Source organism: Scyliorhinus canicula, chromosome 15, assembly GCF_902713615.1.
Source record: "Scyliorhinus canicula chromosome 15, sScyCan1.1, whole genome shotgun sequence".
NCBI lineage: Eukaryota > Metazoa > Chordata > Chondrichthyes > Carcharhiniformes > Scyliorhinidae > Scyliorhinus > Scyliorhinus canicula.
Genome location: NC_052160.1, coordinates 8,145,708 through 8,166,581, shown reverse-complemented (window position 1 = coordinate 8,166,581; position 20,874 = coordinate 8,145,708). Strand labels below are relative to the sequence as shown.

Here is a 20,874-nt window from a genome sequence, read left to right as displayed (position 1 = left end):
AGTCCGTCAAAATGACGGCTCTCCCGAGGTTCTTGTTCCTCTTCCAGTGTTTGCCCATCTTTATCCCTAGGGCCTTTTTTAGAAGGGTGACCAGCAGCATCATGATCTTTGTTTGGGCGCATGGGACCCCAAGGGTGAAGAGGGTCTTCTTGGAGCGGGGTAGAGATGGGGGGGGGGGGGGGGCTGGCGTTACCCAATCTCTCGGGGTACTACTGGGCAGCCAATGTGTCGATGGTGTGCAAGTGGGTGATGGAGGGGGAGGGGGCAGCATGAAAACGGATGGAGAGGGCGTCCTGTGGAGATACAAGCCTGGGGGCCCTGGTAATGGCGCCGTGGCCGCTCCCTCCTACGAGGTATACCACGAGTCCGGTGGGGGGGAACATTGATGGGGGATTTCAGGGTTGGCACAGAGCGGGCATCAGACAGCTGAGGGACCTGTTTATTGATGGGAGGTTTGCGAGCCTGGGGGAGTTGGAGGAGAAATTTGGGCCCCCCCGGGAAACATGTTCAGGTCTCTGCAGGTAAAGGCATTTGCTAGACGGCAGGTGGAGAGATTCCCTTCGCTTCCCACGAGGGGGATGAATGACAGGGTGCTTTCGGGGGTCTGGGTCGGAGAGGGGAAGATATCTGATATCTACAAGGCTATGCAGGAGGTGGAGGAGGCGTCAGTAGAGGAGCTGAAAACTAAGTGGGAGGGGGAACTGGGGGAACAGATCGAAGACGGGACATGGGCTGATGCCCTGGAGAGGGTTAATTCTTCCTCCTCGTGTGCGCGGCTTAGCCTCATCCAATTCAAGGTGCTGCACCGGGCCCACATGACCGGGGCGAGGATGAGTAGGTTCTTTGGGGGTGAAGACAGGTGTGTCAGGTGCTCGGGGAGTCCAGCGAACAATGCCCATATGTTCTGGGCATGCTCGGCACTGGAGGAGTTCTGGAAGGGGGTGGCGAGGGTGGTGGGGTCCAGGGTCAAGCCAGGCTGGGGACTCGCGATTTTTGGGGTTGGGATGGAGCCGGGAGTGCAGGAGGCGAAAGAGGCCGGTGTGCTGGCCTTTGCGTCCCTAGCAGCCGGGTGAAGGATTTTGCTACAATGGAAGGATGCGAGGCCCCCAAGCGTGGAGACCTGGATCAATGACATGGCTGGTTTTATTAAGCTAGAGAAGGTCAAATTCGCCCTGAGGGGGTCGGTACAAGGGTTCTTTAGGCGGTGGCAACCTTTTCTCGACTTTCTGGCTCAACGATAGGGTACAGGGACAGCAGCAGCAGCAACCCGGGGGGGGGGGGGGGGGGGGGGGGGGAACGATGATGACTATGTTTGTTTAATTTTAATTTATTTTTAAGTTCTTTTGTTGGGGTTGGGGGGGATATGATACATGCGTTGAGGCGGTCTGGGGGGTGTTACAGTTGTTATGGGTTATTTTGTTGCATTTCATTGTTTGTTGTTATATTTTATATTTTCTGTAAAAAATCCCAATAAAAATTATTTTTTAAAAAACTTACAATGTTCATTCCCCATCACTGTCTTTCCTCTGTATTATTGACTCATCATCATCTCCAATTTCAGTCTTCATGTTTCTTAATCCTCACTCAATTCACTGACCTCACTCCAACTCTCCTATCCATATAATTTGACTTCCATTGTCCCATGATCTTGGTGATTGACAAAGTGTTGGTTTGGAAGATCTGGGAGAGTGGGTGGTGGTGCAAACACGAACACTTCCTTCAACATCCACTTCCAAGAATTAACTTATCCCAAGTTGCTTACAGCTGAGTGTTCGTCAGTAAGCCTTTTCCCACACCATAGAACATAGAACAGTACAGCACAGAACAGGCCCTTCGGCCCTCGATGTTGTGCCGAGCAATGATCACCCTACTCAAACCCACGTATCCATCCTATACCCATAACCCAACAACCCCCCCTTAACCTTACTTTTTTAGGACACTACGGGCAATTTAGCATGGCCAATCCACCTAACCCGCACATCTTTGGACTGTGGGAGGAAACCGGAGCACCCGGAGGAAACCCACGCACACACGGGGAGGACGTGCAGACTCCACACAGACAGTGACCCAGCCAGGAACCGAACCTCGGACCCTGGAGCTGTGAAGCATTTATGCTAACCACCATGCTACCCTGCTGTCCTAAGGCATGTTCTCATTTATTATACCACTGCATTGCGAATGTGCTCAACTGTCTTTCTCAATCATATCTGCCTTCTTTTCCTCAAATTCAGTTTCCTCCAATTAAACATTGGGAAGACCAAAGCCAAACTTCAAGTCTTCTACCCAACTCTACCCTTCCCAGACTCCATCCCTCTCTGCCACTAGACTAAACAACAGTTTACAACCGCAGTCCCCGTTTCAACCCCCCCCCAAATGGGCTTCCAACCCAAAGTCCACCTCTCTGTCGCAAAGACCAGCCAATACCACTTCCCAAACATTACCTTCTACCTCATCTCCAGGTTTAACGATCGTAATGTTCTCCAACCAGCCTCATGTTTGCCTTCTGGCCATGTGTCAATGTATTTTGTAATCCCAAGAGCAATGCAGGGGGCAATGAAGACTTTTGTGGCGTGGGGAGAAAGATGCTTTAAATCTCAAAATGGCACCTGTACACTCAGAAAAGAAAAGTTTGTGAGAATCTTACTCCAGCTCATTGAAACACATTGGCAACAAATTTGATTAGCACAATGCCATTCGAAATGCCAGCAACATTTCAGACATCTGCCACATCTGTTCCATCGATACTTCCTTTGCAAGTTTGTTCTCGCGTCTTAACTTGAATTAAGGTCCTACTTATGAGATCTCAAGGCTGTCTCAAGCACTGGCTGTCTCAAGTGCTTCAAATGAGCAAGAAATGGTTATTTGTTACAACTGCCCGTCTATCCCTGCAGATCCCGACCACTTATTTACATAGGATTACATGAACAGTTCAGCCCAGTCACTGCCGGTGTGTATGCCCCACTGGAACCTTCTCTCATCTCAATCCATCATTGCAACCCTTTATTCCCTTCTCCTTCAATAACTACTCACTTCAGCCACCTGCTGTGGTAGCAAATTCAATTCTCACCACTCTTTGGGTGAAGGTTTCTTTGGAATTCTTAGTGGCTATCTTATATCAACAGCTGCCAGTTGAGCCCTTCCCCATAAGTGGAAATATCTTCGCTCTGCATCCACTCTTATCAAAGTCTTTCATAAATTTAAATACATTCCGTATTGCCTTTGTGGAGTTTGCACATGCACCCAGTGTCATCCCCACAACCCAAAAGATGTGCAGGTTTTAAAAAAATTATATAAAAATAAAATAAATTTAAAGACCTCTATTAGGTCACCCCTCGACCTTTTCCCCCCAAAAGCAATGAGACCTAGCCTGTCAATTTTGCATTTCTCTTGGAAACCTTCTAAGCACCATCTCCAAGTTCTTTGTATATTTTTTTAATAACAGCCAGAACTCAGTGTGGTCTAACCAAGGTTCAATACGGGTTTGGCACGACTGCTCTCTTTTTTCATTTCTATGCCTCTCAAAATAAAGCCTAGCGCTTGGTTTTCTTTCTTAAGACCTTGCTAACCTGCAGTGCAGTGCTTGATTGCTTATTTGCCAATGTTTGATAGCTTGAGCAGAAGAGCAAATGAAAAACCTCATTTTTTATGGTGCCTTTCAGATCAAGATCTTCAAAAGCACACAGTCAATGAGCTGTTTCTGAAGTTCAAACACTCCTGTAGGCGAATGTAACAACCAAGTTGTACAGAAGATAGTATTTTCATCATCTTACCGTAATTCAGGATTTTTCTTCAACCTTTCTTCAAGGGGATGATTTTGGGATTGCTTAACATGCTACATTTTTCAAGCAAAGTAAATTTACACGTCTTAAAGAAAAATAGTCACGGGCTACAGGCATCGAAGAAGGCAGATGAGCGGATTTATTTCAAAGCCGATACAAGTATCTGATCCCAATTTCATTAGGCAGGATCACCAGGAACATTAAGCAATTCTTTATCTCAAAACACACAGCCTACAATCGCCATATCCCCAAGTTTCTTTAAGTGTGCACCATGTCTAGTTCCATAGGTGCCAGACCATCAGGAACGACCTGTGGTGTCCTTTTCATATCTTCCCTAACCTCTAACTGCTTATGGAAACAGACAGTACTACTGCGCTCAAGTGAATATCCAAGGCAGACATGAAGCTTTTAACACTGGGGTTTTTCCCCCCCAGATGTTTTATTACATTAAAGACATGGTTGCATACATTAACAATGACACATTGCCCAAAAGCAAAATCTGAACTGGTATTGGACTTTTGTTTTATTACACAACTTTCATACCAAGAAAAACTTTACAAACTATCCTTGCCAATATTGGAAGGGTCTCATATCAATTATTAGCAGACAATGCAGCAACTGAAGTCAGGTTTGTTCAGCGTAGGTTTCTTCTTCTGCAGAAGTGTGTAGTTCAGTACTTGGATTTAGGCCTCTGCAGCCCCCCCACCCTCCCACCCCAGTCCCCATTTAGACTATAGAAGCTATAGGTCTCACCCCCAAAATGCTTTCATTCAGGATTGCTCAAATTACAGCCTGTGAGTCACATGCAATTGTTCATCCTTGGCAAAGGCGGAGATACCGCATTTTCCATGTATAATTCCTATTTGCTGATTTGTACTACTGTAGTAAGCTTTGAAGGTTCAGGATTCAGAACAGGCCATTTTAAGCCATATTGCCTCCAAATCAAAATCAGCTAATATCAATATTGTAATGACGTACACAATAGCACTGATTTAAACTCTGCTCCTTAACTGTCATAGCTTTTACTCATGAATACAGAATGCACAATATGGGCCATACAATTAGCCTCAGTACCATTAACCGCCGAAGACAGCCGTATGTGTGCACAGCAAGGACAGGATCAGGAAGATAGTATAGTCCAACAATGCACAATGTTTACTGTATGGTACTAGAGGCTAACCAGTGACAATTGCAATTGCATTAAGGGTTCATTGCAATGTAAAATCAGTAGTTTACTTCATTTCTTTCAGTAATATAACCCGAAACACACATAACCAAACACTGTACATACAAGATCAACTTTATTGGGATTAATCCAAAATACAAAGAAAATTCCCTGTATCCAGAAAGTAAACAATGCAAAAAAAAAAGAAGCAATTTATTGCAGAGATGTCACAGAGCTCGTTACCCCTCCCTCTAACATTTTTATAACAGCGATCGCTCCAAATGTTGCAGATTGTTCAAAATAGAGTAAAATACAGCGTGTTGCAAGAACATGTACATTGTGTGGAACGTTATTTACATTAAATTACTGTCATGAGGTTAGCAAGATCCTCCCGTCTGCTGCTGGAATACATCAATGGTGTCTTCGTCTTCCATTTCCAACTGCAGAATGGTTGGGGAGGAGATTAGAAAATATAAAGATTATTTTCTTATCCAAACGGCTCAATAGAACAAATAAATCAACATTTAAGTGGCTCTTAACATTGTAGGTGCTCAAAATAACCCATCTTCTACATCCACCCACATCCCATAACCAGTCACTTTATTACGACAATTTTCTGCCCCACTCTGACCTGTTTACCTTGAATTTGCAACAATGAAACTCCCATGCCAGCTCAAAGATTCCAACATATCTCTCTATCATGCATCGTACTGCACACTGGCTTCATTTTTTGTTTTAAAAAATATAATTTTTATTGGAATTTTTTACAGAAAATATAAAACATAACGACAAACAATGAAATGCAACAAAATAACCCATAATAACTGTAACACCCCCAGACCGTATCGACGCATGTATCACATCCCCCCAACCCCAATGAACAACAAAAGAACTTAAAAATAAATTAAAATTAAATAAACAAACATAGTCATCTGACACACCTGACTTCACCCTCAAAGAACCTACTCATCCTCGTCCCAGTCATGTGGGCCCGGTGCAGCACCTTGAATTGGATGAGGCTAAGCCGCGCACACGAGGAGGAAGAATTAACCCTCTCCAGGGCATCAGCCCATGTCCCGTCTTCGATCTGTTCCCCCAGTTCCCCCTCCCACTTAGCTTTCAGCTCCTCTACTGACGCCTCCTCCGCCTCCTGCATAGCCTTGTAGATATCAGATATCTTCCCCTCTCCGACCCAGACCCCCGAAAGCACCGTCACTCACCCCCTCGCGGGAAGCGAAGGGAATCCCTCCACCTGCCGCCTATCAAATGCCTTTACCTGCAGATACCTGAACATGTTCCCCGGGGGGAGCCCAAATTTCTCCTCCCAACTCCCCCAGGCTCTCAAACCTCCCATCAATAAACAGGTCCCTCAGCTGTCTGATGCCCGCTCTATGCCAACCCTGAAATCCCCCATCAATGTTCCCCGGGACGAACCTATGGTTCCCCCTTAACGGAGCCTCCATCGAGTCCCCCACCTCTCCCCTATGTCGCCTCCGCTGCCCCCAAATCTTGAGGGTAGCCACCACCACCGGACTCGTGGTATACCTCGTAGGAGGGAGCGGCCACGGCGCCGTTACCAGGGCCCCCAGGCTTATACCTCCACAGGACGCCCTCTCCATCCGTTTCCATGCTGCCCCCTCCATTACCCACTTGCGCACCATCGACACATTGGCCGCCCAATAATACCCCGAGAGATTGGGTAACGCCAGCCCCCCCCCCCCCCCCCCCCCATCTCTACCCCGCTCCAAGAAGACCCTCTTCACCCTCGGGGTCCCATGCGCCCAAACAAAGCTCATGATGCTGCTAGTCACCCTTCTAAAAAAGGCCCTGGGGATAAAGATGGGCAAACACTGAAAAGGAACAAGAACCTTGGGAGAACCGTCATTTTGACGGACTGCACTCTACCCGCCAACGATAGCGGCACCATGTCCCACCTTTTAAATTCCTCCTCCATCTGCTCCACCAGCCTGGTAAAATTAAGCTTATGGAGAGTACCCCAACTCCTGGCCACCTGCACCCCAGGTATCTGAAACTCTTCACTGCCCTCTTAAATGGGAGTCTCCCAATTCCCTCCTCCTGATCACCCGGGTGTACTACAAATACCTCACTCTTTGCCTGAATTTAACTTAGGCCCGAGAAGCCCCCAAATTCGCTAACAGCTCCATCACGTCCGGCATTCCCCTTCTGGATCCGCCACATACAACAGCAGGTCGTCTGCATGCAGCGACACACGATGTTCCTCCCCACCCCGCACCAGACCCCTCCCATCTCCCTGACTCTCTCCACGCCATAGCCAAAGGTTCAATCGCCAGTGCAAAGAGCAGGGGGACAGGGGCACCCCTGCCTGGTCCCACGGTAGAGCCTAAAGTACTCCGATCTCCTTCCATTGGTAACTACACTTGCCATCGGAGCCGCGTAGAGCAGCCTCACCCATTTGATGAATCCCTCCCCGAATCCGAACAGCTCCAGCACCTCCCACAGGTACCCCCACTCAACTCTATCAAACGCTTTCTCCGCATCCAGCGCCACTACTATCTCCGCCTTCCCCTCCACTGCCGGCATCATAATAACATTTAGCAGTCTCCGCACATTCGTGTTGAGCTGCCGTCCCTTGACAAATCCTGTCTGATCCTCGTGTATTACCCCTGGCACACAGTCCTCTATCCTGGTGGCCAGGATCTTCGCCAGCAACTTAGCATCAACATTGAGGAGCGAGATAGGCCTGTATGATCCACACTGCAAGGGGTCCTTATCCCGCTTCAGGATCAGAGAGATCAGTGCCCCCTCCCATGCCTCATTGAAGGCTCGCACCAACAGGGGGCCCACCAGATCCGCATACGTTTTATAAAATTCCACCGGGAAACCTGTCCGGCCCCGGCGCCTTACCTGACTGCATTTGTCCAATCCCCTGACTAGCTCCTCCAACTCTATCGGCGCCCCCAGCCCCTCTTACCAGCTCCTCTTGAACCCTTGGGAAACATAGCCTGCTCATGAAGCTCTCCATCCCCCCTCTCCCCATCGGAGGTTCTGACCGGTACAGTTCCTCGCAGAAGTCCCTAAAGACCCCATTTACTTCTGTCCCCTTCTGCACTACATTCCCACCCCCATCCGTCACTCCACCAATTTCCCTAGCCGCATCTCGCCTGCGGAGCTGATGCGCCAACATCCTGCTCGCCTTCTCCCCATACTCATGTACCGCGCCCTGCGACCTCCTCCACTGTGTCTCCGCCTTTCTGGTGGTCAACAAGTCAAATTTGGCCTGCAAACTACGCCGTTCCCCCAGCAACCCCTCCTCCGGTGCCTCCGCGTATCTCCTGTCCACATCCAGGAGCTCCCCCACCAGTCTCTCCCTCTCTTTCCTCTCCCGCCTTTCCCTATGGGCCCGGATGGAGATCAGCTCCCACCGGATCACTGCTTTCAGAGCCTCCCAAACCATCCCCACCTGGACCTCCCCCGTGTCGTTGGTATCAAGATACCCCTCAATACTTCCCCGGACCCTCCTACACACCTCCTCATCAGCCAGCATCCCCACATCCAGGCGCCAGAGCGGGCGCTGGTCCCACGCCTCCCCCATCTCCAGATCAACCCAGTGCGGAGTATGGTCTGAAATCGCTATGGCCGAATACTCTGCATCCTGCACCTTCGGGGTCAATCCCCTGCTCAGGACGAAAAAAATCTATTCGGGAATAGACCCTATGGACATGGGAGAAAAAGGAATACTCCGCGCTCTCGGCCTCCCAAACCTCCAGGGATCCACCCCTCCCATCTGGTTCATAAACCCCCTCAGCACTTTGGCCACCGCCGGTCTCCTACCCGTCCTTGAACTGGACCGGTCCAGTGGGGGATCCAGCACTGTGTTAAAGTCTCCCCCATGATCAGGCCCCCCGCCTCCAGGTCCGGAATGCGGCCCAACAAGCGCCTCATGAAGCCGGCATCATCCCAATTCGGGGCATATACATTAACCAGCACCACCTTCTCTCCCTGCAGCCTACCCTTCACCATAATATATCTGCCCTCCTTGTCCGACACCACCTCAGCCGCCTCGAACGCCACCCTCTTCCCCACCAGAATCGCCACCCCCCCCGGTTCTTCGCGTCCAATCCTGAGTGAAAAACCTGCCCCACCCACCCTTTCCTCAGACGAACCTGGTCCGCCACCTTCAAATGGGTCTCCTGGAGCATAGCCACGTCCGCCTTCAGCCCCTTCAGATGAGAAAATACCCTAGTTCTCTTAACCGGCCCATTCAGCCCCCTCACGTTCCAGGTAATCAGCCGGATCAGAGGCAACCCGCCCCCCTCCCCCACCGGCTAGCCATAGCTTATTGACCACACTGGCTTCATTAATGGCATCACAAACCTCAACGGCAGCTGCCACATTATCTATGGCTGGCAATCTGGAAGTAGTGTGCCAGTTTTCCCAGGAAATTGATACATTCAAGGCTGACACACATGTCTTAACTACAGGAGAGTCAAGACGTACGGGAACAGACAAGAAAAGGGAGTCGAGGCCATGATCATGAGCAGCTATGATCCGGCTGAATGGTGAAGCAGACTCGAGCGACCATATTCTCTTCTCATTCTCTTATGAATATTTAGGTGGGTGGGAATCGATCAAAACACACGTTGGTGAGCGAGACAGGAGAGTTTAGACTGTCAGCATTTCACTAAAGACAGGAGTTACAAGTTTATTACTGACGTTCGAGAATTAAATCTGAATGACCCTCCATCACCTGGTGCACTGCTGTTTCCAATCCGCGGAGAGTTACTCACCATAGCCGGTGTATCAGTTTCATTAATTGGCTGCCCATCGAAACGAAACCTTATCTGTCTGATCTGCAACCCCTGCAGGCAGAAAGATATTCAGGATGAGAAATTACAATAGGCAGGCATTTCTGTCATTGTAAATTGGCAACAAGGTATTGTCCTTTCATTTTATAACCTGGGTCTGAGCCACCTCAGATCGATGGCATGAAACTTTCCCCTCTATGAAAGCAGTAGAGGTCTGTGTGGAGTTTGCACATCCCCCCCATATCTGTGTGGGTCTCACCCCCACAACCTAAAGATGTGCAGGGTAGGTGGATTGGCCATGCTAAATTGCCCCTTCATTGGAAAATAGAATTGGATATTTAATTTTTTTTTTTAAACCTTTCTCTTGAGCTAGGTCAAAACAATTAGTAACTGGGCATCTTGTGTCAGATCCTAAAAGGAGGCGCATGCGAGAGAGACGGGCAGCATGTGTGTGCGGGAGAGTGAGAGAGAGAAAAGAGAGGGAGGGTGCGAGCCAGCTGGAGGTGGGCATGCACGTGCGAGAGAGAGACGGGCACGCACCAGGGAGAGAGTAACAGGCATGTTAATGTGAGTTGAGAATCCAGCTCTCCCGCTATTTCTTACTTCTTTTACAAACGATAAAGTATTTTGTATTCGCAGCCTTCACTCTTCCAATTTTCTCTTTTCCTCCAAGTACTTTTGGTGTTATAATACTGATAAATGTCATATAACTATGCTCACCTTCAGAACCATTTTGCACCTCAAGGTATATATATATATGGAGTGCCATGTACATTCCTAATGTTCAGCCTTTTGCCTCTTCCTATGATTCATCCGAATTTCAATTTTCTTTCATCCACTGCTTGGGTGTTTAGTTCAATAGTGTCTTAGATGTATATTCATCCAAGATTCAATATATTTTAAACCATTTAATCGCTCTTAAACTGAAGGAATAGTTGCATTTAATACTTTGTCCATTCCTTTGTCATTTGTTTACTGATTTATTATCTCGAGACTGAATCAACTTTGGTGACTAATTCCCATCTACCCAATCATTAAATTCTGTTATGAATCAGATGAAGGTGCGTTTGCAAAGACACCATGCGTGATCAGAATAGCAATCACATATTGCATTGGCTAACTGCTTTTAAGTATCACAGTTTATGTTACGACCTTAAGAAATAAGAACAGGAGTAGTCTGTTCAGCCCCTCGATCCTGCCCCACCATTCAATAGGATCATGGTTAATCCGACATTCTTCGTGTTCACTTTCCTGCCCTTTCCTCGTAACCCTCGATTTCTTTACTGAGCAAGAATCTGTCTCAACCGTAACAAGGTCTCTGCCCCAACAGCTCTCGGTGACAAGGAGTTCTAAAGATTCGCAACTCTCAATGAAGAAATTCCTCCTCATCTCAGTCTTAAACTGGCACCCCTTTATTCTGAGATTATGCCCTCTGGTCCTAGACTCCCCCACGAGGGGAAACATCCTCTCAGCATTTACCCTGTGAAGCCCCTGAAGAATCCTGTTTGTTTCAATGAGATCACCTTATTCTTCCAAATTCCAATGAGTAGAGTCCCAACCTGTTTACCTTTGCTCATAAAACAATCGCTCCATATCGGTGATCATCCTAGTGAACTTTCTCTGAACCGCCTCCAATTAAATAATATCTTTCCTTAAATAAGGGGACCAAAACTGCTCACAATGCAGTGTGTACGGTTGCAGCAAGACTTCCCGACCCTTATACACCAACCCCATTGAAATAAGGACCAATATTTCATTAGCCTTCCTCATTACCTGCTGCACCTGTGTGCTAGCTTTCTGTGTTTCGTGCACAAGTCCCAAGTCCCTTTCTGTTTCAGCTTTTCTCCATTTCAATAACATTGTTATTTTGTTCTCCCTTCCAAAATCAACATAACACTTTCCCACATTATACTCCATCCACCAACTTTCTGCCCACTTAACCTCTCAATATCTCTTGCAAACTGTTTGTATCCGTTTCGCAACTTGCCATTCCACCTTTTTATGTCTTCTGCAAATTTGGCTACAATATATTTGCTTCCTTCCTCCAAGTTATTAAAATATATTGTAAACAGTTGCAGTCCCAGCACTGGTCCCCATGGAGCCTGACTGGTCGCAAGTCACCAACGCAAAAAAGAATCCCTTCTCCCCACTCGTTTCCTGCCCATTAGCCAATTCTCTATCCATGCCAATATACTACCTCCAACACCATAGGCTCTTATCTTATGGCTTAAGCTTTTGGGAGGTACCTTGTCAAACACCTTCTGGAAATCCAAATACAATACATCTACTAGTTCCTCTATCCAATCTGGTTGAGGCTGCCTCGAAAAACTCTAATAAATTAGTCAGACACGATTTCCCTTCCATGAAGCCATTCTGACTACTTGACTAATTATGATTTTCCAAATGTGCTGCTATTACTTCCTTAATAATTGATTCCAACATTTTTCCAACAATAGATATTAGGCTAATTAGCCTATAGTTGTCTGATTTTTGACTCCCTCCCTTTTTGAAAAGAGGTGGCACATTGGCAGTTTTCCACTCCTTTAGTACTTCGAGAATCCATGGATGTTTGTAAAATTACAACCAACGACGGCACGGTGACACAGTGGTTAGCACTGCTACTTCGCAGCTCCAGGGTCCCGGGTTCAATTCCGGCCTCGGGTGACTGTGTATGGAGTTTCCACTTTCTTTTTTTAAAATTAGTTTTTATTAAAGCTTTCTCAAACAGAATTTTTACATAACAGAAAAATAAACGAAAAATATTTAACAAAACTAGGTGTCTGTTATCATTATACAAAAGAAAATATACATTAAATAGTCAGTTCCCCCACCCGAGCCCCCCCCCCCCCCCCCCCCCCCCCCCCCCCCCCCCCCCCCATTGCTGCTGCTGCTGGCATTTTACCGCACACCTAGAAAGTCAAGGAATGGTTGCCACGGCCGGGAGAACCCCAGCAAGGACCCTCTCAAGGCAAACTTTATTCGCCCCATGCTGAGGAACCCAGCCACATCACAAACCCAGGTCTCCACACTCGGGGGTTTCGAGTCTCTCCACATTAAGTTAGGATGGCCGAGTGGTCTAAGGCGCCAGACTCAAGGAGTGTGTTTCTTTGCCTCGTTTAAGCCTGGGGATTTCTGGTCCCTTTCTAGGGGCATGGGTTCAAATCCCACTCTTGACATTGCCCTTTTAGGTTTAGCACAGTGGGCTTATAATGCAGAATAAGACCTGCAGCGCGGGTTCAATTCACATAACGGCCCCCACGAACAGGCGCTGGAATGTGGCGACTAGGGGCTTTTCACAGTAACTTCATTGAAGCCTTCTTGTGACAATACGTGATTATTATTATCCATCTTCGGGCTACCAGGGAGGCAAACGCCAACACCTCGGCCTTTTTCGTTTCCTGCACTCCCGGATCCATTGACATCCCAAAGATCGCTATTGTTGGACTCGACTTCACCTGCGTGTCCAAAATCCTGGACATAGCCCTCGCAAAGCCCTGCCAGAATTCTTTAAGCGCCGGGCATACCCAGAACATACGGACATGGTTCGTCGGACTCCTTGAACACCTCGCACAGCTGTCCTCCACCCCAAAGAACTTGCTTATTCTCGCCGTCGTCATGTGAGCCTGGTGTACCACCTTAAACTGAATTCAGCTGAGCCTGGCACATGATGAGAAGAATTCACCTTGCCCAGGGCATCCGTCCACAGGCCCTTATCTAGCTCCTCCGCCCACTTGCCCTTCAGCTCCTCCACTGAGGCTTCCTCCGCCTCCTGCAGCTCTTGGTAGATGTCTGACACCTTCCCCTCTCCTACCCAGATGCCAGACACCAACCTGTCCTTCATCCTTCAAGAGGGTAGCAACGGAAATGTCCCGATCTGTATTTTGAGCAAGTCACGGACTTGGAGGTATCTGAAGGCATTTCCCGGGGGCAGGACGAACTTCTCCTCTAGAGCCTTCAAGCTAGGGAAAGTCCCATCTATAAACAGGTCTCCCATCCTTCTAATGCCTGCCCTATGCCAGCCTTGAAAACCACCGTCTATCCTGCCCGGGGCAAATCTATGGTTGTTCTGTATCGGGGTCCAAACGGAGGCACCCTCCTCCTTCCTGTGCCTTCTCCAGTGACCCCAGACCCTCAGTGGCGCCGTCACCACCGGAAACGAACAGGAATCTGGGGAGGATCGTCATTTTCACGGTTTGCACCCTTCCCGCCAGGGAAAGCGGGAGCATGTCCCACCTTTTAAAGTCTCCCTCCATCTGCTCTACAAGCCAAGACAGATTGAGCCTGTGTAGGGCATCCCAGTTCCTAGCCACCTGTATACCTAGGTAACAAAAACTTCTCTCCACCATTTTGAGTGGGAGCTCCCCCAGTCTCGCCTCCTGGCCCCTAGCGTGGATTACAAACAGCTCACTTTTCCCCACGTTCAACTTGCATCTCGAGAAGCTCCCAAAGTCCCTTCGGATCCGCATGACCCCCCCCCATCCCCTCTATCGGTTCCGCAATATACAATAGCAGGTCGTCTGCGAAGAGGGAAACCCGGTGCTCTCCCCCCCCCCCCCCCCCCCGACCAACCCCCTCCAGTTCCTTGAAGTCCTCAGTGCTATGGCCAACGACTCAATGCCAGGGCAAATAGTAGCAGGGATAGAGGGCACCCCTGCCTCATCTCTCGATACAGTCCAAAATACTCTGACCTCAGCCGGTTCGTGGATACACATGCTATGGGGGCCTGATACAGTAGTTTGACCCACCTTATGAATCCCTCACCAAATCCAAACCTACCTAACACTTCCCACAGGTACTCCCATTCCACCTGGTCAAAGCCTTTCTCTGCATCCATTGCAGCCACTACTTCTGCGTCCCCTCCTTCTGAGGGCATCATGATAATATTCAGGAGCCTCCTCACATTTGTGTTCAATTGCCTGCCCTTGACAAAACCCGTCTGGTCTTCCTCAATCACTCCCGGGGCGCAGTCCTCTATTCTGGTAGCCAAAATTTTTTTATTTAAAAGAAATTTTTTTTTAGAGTACCCAATTCATTTTTTCCAATTATGGGGCAATTTAGCGTGGCCAATCCACATAGCTGGCACATTTTTGGGTTGTGGGGGCGAAACCCACGCAAACACGGGGAGAACGTGCAAACTCCACACGGACAGGTAGCCAAAATTTTAGCCAGCAGTTTGGCATCCACGTTCAGGAGCGATATTGGCCTGTAGGATCCACAGTGAAGCGGACCCTCTGCCCTCTTCAAAATCAGTGAGATCAATGCCTGTGACATCGTTGGGGGGAGGGTTCCTCTCTCCTTTGCCTCGTTAAAGATTCTTACCAGGAGTGGGCTCAGTAGCTCCGAGAACTTCTTATAAAATTCTACAGGGAAGCCGTCCGGACCCGGGGCCTTGCCCGACTGTATACTTGCTAGGCCCTTAACTATCTCCTCCTACTCAATCGGGGCCCCCAGTCCCTCCACCAGATCTTCATCCACCCTTGGGAACCGCAGTTGATCCATAAATTGCTTCATCCCTTCCCCTCCCCTCGGGGGCTCTGACTCGTACAGTTTACAATAAAACTCCTTGAAGACTTTATTGATCCTCTCTGGGCCCAAGACCGTGTTACCTGCCTTATCCCTCACTCACGCAATCTCCCTGGCTGCCTCTCTCCTTTTCATGTTTAATAAATGTCCACGCCTGGTCCGGCGTATCAAAAGTAGTGGCGCCTGTCCTGGTACGTTACCCAGAGCCTCGCCAGATGCAGGAGCCCGAATTTCACCCCTTAGCAGTGGAGGACCGCCTTTGCCCGGTTGAATCCCGCACGTCTCTTCGCCAGTTCAGCTCCCAAGTACTGGTATATGCGAATCTTGCTGTTCTCCCACTTACTGCTCCGCTCCTTCTTTGCCCAATGCTAGACATGCTCCCTGTCTGTGAAGCGGTGGAACCTTATCACCATCGCCCTCGGTGGTTTGTTCGCCCTAGGCTTCCTCGCGAGGACTCTGTGCGCCCCGTCCAGCTCCAACGGCCGCGGGAGGGCCCCGCGCCCATCAGTGTCCCCAGCATTGTAGTCACAGACGTGCTCGTGTCCATCCCTCCCGCACCTTCAGGGAGGCCCAGAATCCGCAGGTTGCGACTCCTGGACCTATACTCAAGGTCATCCAGTCTCTCCTGCCATCTCTTGTGTAGGGCCTCGTGCGCCTCCACTCTGACCGCCAGGCCGAGGATCTCATCCTCATTATCAGATACCTTCCTCTCCACCTCTTTAATCTCCTTCTCCTGGACCGTCTGAGTCCCATCATCTTTTCCATGGAGGCCTTCATAGGGGCCAGCATCTCCATCTTCAGCTCTGCGAAGCTGCTTCTCAAAAACTCTTGCTGCTCTCTCAACCACTGGGCTCACGCTGCTGGGTCCGCATCGGCCGCCATTTTGTCCTCCCGGACCCGCTCCGCTCTCTTCCCCGCAATCGCTCTTTTAACGGCCCCACTCCTGGCTCCCTCCATGCATAAGTGGGGCAACCGCTCCTGCGTCCTTTGCCACGCCGGGAATCACCGCCGAAGTGCCGTTGCCACTCAGTTTAAAGGCCCGCAACTCCGATCCCGGAGGGAGCAGCCGTGTGCGCAACCTATTTGGACATGGCCGCTCCCCGAAGTCCCGAGTTTCCACTTTCTCATCGTGTCTGTGTGGGTTTCCTCCGGGTGCTCCGGTTTCTCCCACAGTCCAAAGATGTGGTTAGGTGGATTGGCCATGATAAATTGCCCCTTAGTGTCCAAAAGGTTTAATGTGGTTACTGGGTTACAGGAATAGAATGGAGGTGTGGGATACTCTTAAGTAGGGTGTTCTCTCCAAGGGCCAATAGGGCTTGATGGGCTGAATGGCCTCCTTCTGCACTGTAGGGATTCTATTCCATCTCTGTAGCTATTTTTTTTTAAAAACAAGAATGTTGGGAGTTGATTGAAGCCACCCAGGATTATTTCACCACTATTAACATTACCCCTCTTATTTAATTAAACCTTTATTAAATCTTGTTGGCCTGTAATTGATCACCAGGGTAAACCCAATTCTATGCATGCTCTATAGTGCAATTTTAGATCCCAGGATATCAATCCAGGTCTCCTTGCTTCTAAGATATTAACATTTTTATATTTTCTAGTATCCTGCATTATACTTGTTATATTCATATTTGAAGTCAACTAAACTCTAGTGACATGAGCAGTATTCAGACTCAAGCACCCATTTTGAATGCTTCAAGCATTCAGGCACAGATGTCAGCTTGGCCCTACTGGTAACTTCAGCCTCTAGCGGTTTTAGGTGCTAAGCTTTGCCAGGAGTTGAGCATATAACTTAGGCCCATATAGAAGCAGTGCTACACAAGAGGTCCTGCTTTTCAAATGTGATATGAACCAAGTTAACAATATACTCGTGTCATGTGAGAGTGCCTTTAAGAATTGGATGTTTAAGAAATGTACCTTTAAGAAATTACGCTGATCATATCACTGAAGTGATGTCACGGGGGGTGGGGGGGGGGGAGCTGAGCTCACTTCTGCTTTTTGGGAGTTTTAGTTTCAGTTTGAAGAAAGCTTGGGTGTGGCTGTGAGCTGCATTGCTGGTGATCTCTGCCATGAAGGACTATCTCTTAATCCTTTGGTGAAATCGGAATTGTAAAAAGGTCTCAGTATTGAATATAAATCTAACGTGTTTCTGTTTAATGGATTTGTTAAGTCTTTTGGATGTGTAAAGGAACAGTTTGCAGGATTGGGAGTGTTGTATTATTTTCGGGGTTATCTTTGAAGTAAGGGGTGTTAAGAGATCCAATGTTTATTTAGAAGGTTAATTTGAGTTCATGGAATAAACATTGTTTTGTTTTAAAAACCACGTGTCCATAATTGTAATACTACACCTGGGGAACAAGCCGTGTGCTTCAAAAGCAACAGTCCATTAAAGGTGGGGGTTGGTTGAACTCCATGATATATTTTAGGGTTCTGAAAACACCTCTCCCATAACACTCGTTCAATGGCCATTAAAGATCCTCTAAGAGAGGGTTTTCCCAGAACTCGTCAACCAAAAAAAACCCAATTACATGGATATTTAACTTGTTCAGAGTTTAAATCAGTGTTTTTCAAACTTTTTTCCAGGGACCCATTTTAACCAACCAGCCAACCTTCGAGACCCACGCCGGCTGACCTTCGCGACCCACGCCGGCCGACCTGCGCGACCCACCATTTTCTTTTACTTTGTTTGTTACTGACAAAAATGGAGGAAATGGTTTGGGGTCCCTTTGGCCCCAATGGTCCCTTTGGCCCCCTGAACTTGAAAAAAAAGGCTGCGACCATATAAAAACAAATGCGGCCGCACTGCGCACGTACCCGATCATCAGTGCGGATTTGCGCGATCGGGAGCGCCACGACAGATGGCTCCACAACCCTCCCGACACCCGCCCGCGAACCACCTGCATGTCGCGCCCCGTGTTTGATGGTGCAGTGATTAGCACTGCTGCCTCACGGCGCCGAGGTCCCAGGTTCGATCCCGGCTCTGGGTCACTGTCCGTGTGGAGTTTGCACATTCTCCCCATGTTTGCGTGGGTTTCACCCCCACAACCCAAAGATGTGCAGGCTAGGTGGATTGGCCAAGCTAAATTGCCCCTTAATTGGAAAATATGAATTAGATACTCTTAATTTATTTTTAAAACAAGATTTCTCTTGGGGAGAGTCCTTTGGTCTGGTACATTCAACGCGGAGTGATACTACAGATGGAAAATCAGTTTGGGTCACTATGTGGCTATAGGCACAGACTAATGTCTCAACCTTACCATATAGACCAACACAGCATGCTCTTCACTGCTGGCCTGCACTCTTAGCATTGTCCAAGATGGCATCAGACTGGCAGAGATAGGAGCTTTTTGAAAAAACCCAGAGCACAAAAAAATATATGACGGCATTTGGTAACACACCAGAATTTCAATAGGTAAATATACCATTCAGTATGGTCCAGAGCCTTACAGGAACACAATCAACCCAAAAGTTAACTTACTGATGCATACATTTATCAGACCTCAGCTTGGACCATGCCTATTCATAGTTAGTACAACAGTCACATTTAAGTCAGATGTATGAGGAGAGATTGAGTCGATTAGGTTTATATTCGCTGAAGTTTAAAAGAATGAGGTGGAATCTAATAGAAACCTACAAATTTCTAACAGGACGAGTCAGGATAGATGCAGGAAGGATGTTCCAGGTGGTGGGGGAGTCCAGAACCAGGGGTCACAGTCTGAGGATTCAGGGTAGGCCATTTAGAACGGAGATGAGGAGAAATTTCTTCACTTAGAAAGCAGTGAGCCTGTGGAATTCATTACCACAGAAAGCAGTTGAGACCAAAACGTATGTTTTCAAGGAGTTAGATATGGCTCTTGGGGCTTATGGGATCAAAGGATATGGGAGGGGGGGGGGGGGGGGGGGGGGGGGGGGAAGAGAGAGAGAGAGAGAGAGAGAGAGAGAGAGAGAGAGAAAGCAGCAGGGACAGGTTACTGAGTTGGGCATAATGAGTGGTTGAGCACCCTCAAAAGGTCCAAATTGCATACTCCTGCTCCCAATTTCTATCTTTTTTTTACCACTTGCAAAGCCATCTAAGATTAAAAGCTATTGTGTAAATATTCAGTTACTGCTATTTACCTTATCTAATGCCATTTAAATTTGTTTGGCAGTTGAAACCCAAGTCATAGTGCTATTCTGCCACCATAAATTTTCTTATTCAGGCAAGTGAGAACATTCTGGAACATGGAATTAGAACATGCCAACAATATGTTGAAACCAAAACACATCTGGATTTTAAAAAACCATACAGTTTCCATCATGCCAAAGTCAACTCTAAAACAATCCTATGTTTTGAAGCTGCCCGTAAAAGCAGAACTAGGGGGCATAGCCTCAAAATAAGGGGAAGTAGATTTAGGACTGAGTTTAGGAGGAACTTCTTCACCCAAAGGGTTGTGAATCTATGGAATTCCTTGCCCAGTGAAGCAGTTGAGGCTCCTTCATTAAATGCTTTTAAGATAGAGATAGATAGTTTTTTGAAGAATAAAGGGATTAAGGGTTATGGTGTTTGGGCCGGAAAGTGGAGCTGAGTCCACAACAGCCATGATCTCATTGAATGGTGGAGCAGGCTCGAGGGGCCAGATGGCCTACTCCCGCTCCTAGTTCTTATATATTTGAATGGAAAATTGATTTGCATTGGAGTCCAAAATGTAAACAGACAGACAGTCCCCTCCCCCTCCAAAGGGAAGCACACAATTTATGTTGAACACTTATATTGCCGACTTCTTGCAGGCTGCGAGCAAACTTAATGAATAGAAAAATGACCTCAAATCACTACTTTTAACAATATGGTTTAAATGAACTCATGCCTTGGATGACTGTCATTGTGAGCGCTGAAGCTGATAAGCACCCACTCTCAGGGGAGTAGGGCAGAAAGAAAGAGGAAACACGTTACTTTAGCCTTAAATGAAAACAGAAAAGGCTGGAAATATTCAGCATTGAATGGAGGGATGAATTAATGGTTCAGGGTTGATGATCTTTCGTGTTTGAATTGTTCAGCAGTTTGGATGAAAGGTCAGTGGCCTCAAACAAATTCTGTTTCCATCTCAAAAAAGCGCTGCTGGACTTCCGGTTGGTGATGCAGGGGAAGATCACGACGCGTTTCTCCTGACAATCCTTTTTACAAGTTCTTTCTTATTTATCCCGTATATTATTTGCCACCGCAAAAATTATTTTAAACACTCAAGAACAAGCTTTTTAAAAAAATGTGCGCCCAAGAATTTAAAACATACAGGCTGCAAAATATTAAATGATAAAAAGATGTCCCTTTCGAGACAGCTACAGCTAAGGTGGCGACCGACTTCCCCACGCTTCTAACAACCGAAACTCAGCAACATTCTGGTCACTGAGCTCAACAATCGTTGAGCACAGAAGCACTGCGTACCATGGCCACTCATGAATCAGGATCTATCGAGACATGGGTGCAGACCTGACAAGGATGCATGCAGCATTCAACAACATCAGGTTCATGCTGTACAAGACGTCTCCGTATCACATTTAACGGACAGGATCAGTTCTTTGACACATCAGACACGGTAGATCCTTTCCTTCTTGGAACAAGCAACTTTCCACTGGCACA

At 47.8% G+C, this 20,874-nt stretch overlaps 1 protein-coding gene and 1 non-coding gene across 2 annotated transcripts in view; one reads left to right on the top strand and one right to left on the bottom strand.

The window, feature by feature from the left end:
• Positions 1-4,182: 4,182 nt before the first annotated feature.
• LOC119978511 (small ubiquitin-related modifier 3-like) overlaps positions 4,183-20,874 on the bottom strand; it is a 29,873-nt gene continuing 13,181 nt past the window's right edge. Inside the window, exons 3-4 of the mRNA XM_038820193.1 lie at positions 9,714-9,785; positions 4,183-5,384 (exon numbers count right to left, since the gene is read on the bottom strand). Coding sequence (XP_038676121.1) covers positions 5,322-5,384; positions 9,714-9,785 — 135 coding nt within the window. The 3' untranslated portion in view covers positions 4,183-5,321. The remainder of the gene's footprint in view (positions 5,385-9,713; positions 9,786-20,874) is intronic.
• trnal-caa lies at positions 12,789-12,907 on the top strand. Its single transcript has 2 exons — positions 12,789-12,826; positions 12,862-12,907. It is a non-coding gene; the product is annotated as a tRNA-Leu (tRNA).